The 4,617-nt window shown below is 40.4% G+C and overlaps 1 protein-coding gene across 1 annotated transcript; it reads left to right on the top strand.

Moving 5' to 3' along the window:
• Positions 1 to 1,542: 1,542 nt before the first annotated feature.
• On the top strand, positions 1,543 to 3,025 carry LOC113472532 (band 4.1-like protein 4; the record flags this gene model as incomplete). Its single annotated transcript, XM_026832312.1, has 2 exons — positions 1,543 to 1,606; positions 2,880 to 3,025. Coding segments are annotated over 2 exons (210 nt in total), but the record flags the coding sequence as incomplete, so codon positions are not given.
• Positions 3,026 to 4,617: the final 1,592 nt, after the last annotated feature.

The raw sequence follows: 4,617 nt of genomic DNA, 5'->3' as shown, positions 1-4,617 counted from the left end.
GCCGTTTTTTTTTTTTTTTTTTTTTTTTTTTTTGAGCAAGTTGTTCCATTATACTGGGTTCAGGCACTCTTATACGGTACCCTAGGTCAGGCAGCTCGACACTTTAATATATGTAGCATTCCAACAACCTAAGAGATAAAAACTAATGATCCAATAATAGAGTTCTTCCACCCTAACTTGTGGCACCATATCCCTAATTTTTTTCTCTGTGTAGGTACCTTATAAAATGTCTGACCTCGATTAGACTGCGAGGGTGGGGTTAAAGACACTTTTTATTAGTCCTATCTCAGCAAGATAAACATTTAAACACGGTGTATTCTATTCTATTATTTTTCATTGTATTCTATTTTCTTTCCAAAAACTCCTGAACGTAAAACGCAAATGGGATTTTTGAACTTTTTGAGGGACAAAAAAAAAAGTTTTAAACATTCTCTTTCTCTCTCTCCCTCTCCCTCTCTCTCTCTCTCAACGTGGTAGGAATCCAAAGGTAATCAAAACGTGTGTACAATAAAAGATAAGGATAAGAGAAACCATGTTGGGATTCAAATTTTGTATTTAATTTCTAGCCGAAACCTACCTCATTCTCCCCTCTCTCCCACCCTCAAATCTTCCCCTACCTCCTACCCAATTTATAATCATTTTTTTACTTTCCTTATCCTATAGGAAGGAAAGTAATGTAGTCGGGTCAAATTTTCGATGGTCAGTTTTTAGTGCCAAACACGTTTTGAGGTCCCTAGAGCCTAAATGCAAAGTTTCAGCCATTGGTCCGTGTGTGTGTGTGTCTGTCTGTAAACGAAATATCTCGAGAACGGTAAGAGCTAGAGACTTGAAATTTGGTATGTAGCTGTCAAATGTGACAAGGATGCGACACGAAACTTTTGGTTAAGACCGGTGTAACGCTTGGCGGCATTTTACTGCTTTTTGGCGGTTTTCGGTGTAATTTAACAATATCTCGGGAACGGTATAAGCTAGAGACTTGAAATTTGGTATGTAGTTCACAAATGTGACAAGGATGCAACACAAACGTGTTGTTGAGATGGTTGCTGCGGTCGGTATTTTGACCGCTTTTGGACAGATTTCGACCGTTTTTTGGCGGTTTTCAGCTATAGCGACAAAACGGTTAGAGATATTGTAAAGTTAGGGAACTCAAAGCGAGGAAGTTTTAGATAACACTTGAGTCGTTAATTTAAGACCGGTTTTAACGTCATCTATGTTAAGCTACGCCGAGGAAGGCCAATAAATGGATGGGTGACTTAAACATTATATTGGGAATCGAGGGAGAACGGGCTCTGGTCTTGATTTTAAATCATTACATGAAAGTAAAATAAAAAAATCAAATCAAGAATGATAATAAACTGAATGAATATTAAACAAATTAGGTAGGTACATAGGTACTGATTTTCTCTAATCACGATCGAATAAACTACGGGCTAATTCCCGGAGGGACGGGCCCAGCTTGTTACTATTGGTAATAGATATTATACCTATTAGTCATAGGTATAATATAACATCTATAACATTGCTATATTTTGTTGTTTTCAGGCCCAAAATCACGAAAATCTACTCCAAAGGCAAATACTTTATGATCAGAGTCTGTGATAAAACTGTAAGTAACTTCACATACTTTTTTTTCTCGTCGTCTCCCTTGTAAGCGCTAGGCCGCGGGTTCGATTCCCGCCCGGGGCGGATTTTATCCTGATCGGATAATGTTCGTTCTCAGAACGGCTGGCTTTCTCCTATCCTGTCTTATAAGACCTTAGCAGTTACAGTTCCCTCTATATTTTGTACACACTGTACAAGCATATAAAAGTTAATACTCATTGCCCCACGAGTAGACACCCAAATAGGTACTTGGGTCGATTAAAATTCCTGTCTTGGTTTGGTTCAGTAATAAAATACTTCTTCTTTTTTTAAACTTTCTAATATCTTTTATTTCATCATGTTACAGGTATCAATTCTTCCTGCAAATCAAGCAGGACATACTACAGGGCAGACTACCGGTGTCCTTTGAACTTAGCGCGGAATTGGGAGCCTATGTCGTCCAATGTAAGTATTGTCTTCGTCATAGCATGTCTGTGTCATAGCATGTCCAATATAAGTGTTGTCTTCGTCATAGCATGTCTAATGTAAGTATTTTGTCTGTGTCATAGCATGTCTAATGTAAGTGTTGTCTGTAACGGTTAGGTTAGCCCAGTGGTAACACGCTTGCTTACCATGAAGAAGGCTCGAATCCCACCATAAAAAAAAATCACTCATATTAATTGCAAATATTTCGACAGGCTACTTTGATACTTTCTGGTGTTCTCGTGTTGACCCAGCACCTAAATTGGGACCGGTGGGGGTGGATGCTCCACATTTTCGGAGTCTGGCTTACAGTCTTCTTCTTCGCCTTTTCCCGTGTACAGACGGGGTCGGCGTTTTTCGTCAGCCCTCAATCAGCCCTAGGGTGATCGCTTTTGGACTGACATTTGGTTTTGGCTCCAGAATTTTACGAGGGGATGCCCTTCGACTCAACCTTTGCTATTTCTTTAGCAAAGGAAATTCAGGCTGGTCTACTCCCTGTTTAACGTCCCCCAGTCAGACTAGAATTAAATAAAATAGGTAGGTACATAAATACTGATTTTCTTTAACCAAGATCGAAAAATTCCCGGAGGGACGGGCCCCGCTTGTTTTTCTTTTACCTTGTAACCGCAGATTCCATGTTTAACCCTCGTGTATTCTCTTTTTTTTCTACCTTTGTTTCGCAAGATTTCCCTTGTTTAACCCTTTGCATGTCATTTTATTTCCATGTTTAACCCTTACATGTCCTTTCTTTCCACGATTAACCCTTGGTTCTCATTTCGTTTCCATGTTTAACCCTCTCATGTACTCATTTCCAGGACGAGGAGAACACCTACGGGTTCGAGACCCCGTCCCGGTCTGCATGCAAACATCTGTACAAGTGTTGTGTCGATCATCATAGCTTCTTCCGATTGGTCCAAGTGTCCTCCAATCCCCCGCCAGATATCATTAGCTCTCGCTTTAGGTAAGTGAAATTCAACGTCATTGGCCCGATTCTTTCAACACAGTGAGATAGGCTGCCTATCTCACGAACACGGAAAATGAGGATTGGATAGGATCACGACATACGCTTACGTACGCGATGACGTGACATAAACTCTCCTAAGCAAGCTCCCTTTGCAGGTGACACTATAGTGTGTCCTATAACTATCGATGGCGCCGACTATCGATAGTTCTCCTCCTCTAGTTTAAACCTTGCTCATTCTCATTTTTTTCTTTTACCTTGTAACCGCAGATTCCATGTTTAACCCTCGTGTATTCTTTTTTATTTTTTCTACCTTTGTTTCGCAAGATTTCCCTTGTTTAACCCTTTGCATGTCATTTTATTTCCATGTTTAATCTTACATGTCCTTTCTTTCCACGATTAACCCTTGGTTCATTAGGAAGAAAAGGAGAGAGATATTAAGAAAGAGGAAATTTGGGTTCCTTACTTTCTTCCCCTCTTCGTTTGTTTCTCTCTCTCACTCTCTTCCTTCCTCTCTTTCTCTTTCTTAGAGAGAGAGAGAGAGAGAGACCAGATAGAAAAGAAGACACAGACTGAGACATTAGGAAGAAAAGGAGAGAGATATAAAAGAGACGGCGTTTTAGGGTCATACTAAAAGTGGTCCTGAGGGAGAAAGATATAGGAGAGACGGAGAGAGAAACATCTTTATACTTGATGAGACTAATAGGCATTGTTGCCAAACATGTCACATGTGCAATGGTAGAGAATCTAAGGGGAAGGTATATTGCACAGTGCTTCCTCCGACAGTGAAACGAAGTCAGGTAAGGCGATATCCCCCTTACCTGTTCTGGAATCTAACCTCTGCAGTGTTGTGTCGATCATCATAGCTTCTTCCGATTGGTCCAAGTGTCCTCCAATCCCCCGCCAGATATCATTAGCTCTCGCTTTAGGTATGTAAAATTCAACGTCATTGGCCCGGTTCTTTCAACACAGTGGCAAATGAGGATTGGCTAATAGATCAGTTGCGCTTACTTGGGTGATGTTTCAAAGTCATAGAGCAGGAAAAACGAGGACCAACGGAATTTTTCTTTTTCTTCTACGACTTCCAGATCCCGAGATAAATCAATCTAAAAAATACCGGTAAATTGTGAAGTTTGACGTCACGGCATACGCTCCGGTAGGCGATGACGTTATAATTCATGACTCCCGCTTCGTTTGTTTGTACGCAACCGTTTCTGCGCATTTTGACGTGAAACCTGACGTCACAACTCTTTGAACTTTTTCATCAGAACGGGAATTAAAAATTGAATTTTCGACCTTTTAAAGTTACTTTTTCGGAGTTTTGAACTCAGATTTGGATTTTTCACAACTCCTCCATTGGATAGGATCACGACATACGCTTACGTACGCGATGACGTGACATAAACTCTCCTAAGCAAGCTCCCTTTGCAGGTGACACTAGTGTAATGCGTTTGTGCGCATGCGTGTCTGCCCATGACTTGGATCCTGACGTCACAACTGTATGAACTTTTTACCAGAACGGCAAATAAAATTTGAATAAAGATCTTTTCTGACTTTTGGCTTCAGATTCAACTTTTATTCTTCTAATAACC

This window comes from Diaphorina citri, unplaced genomic scaffold (genome assembly GCF_000475195.1).
Source record: "Diaphorina citri unplaced genomic scaffold, Diaci psyllid genome assembly version 1.1 scaffold5966, whole genome shotgun sequence".
Lineage (NCBI taxonomy): Eukaryota > Metazoa > Arthropoda > Insecta > Hemiptera > Psyllidae > Diaphorina > Diaphorina citri.
Note: the sequence above shows the minus strand (reverse complement) of the source record. Positions and strands in the feature narration are given on the sequence as shown.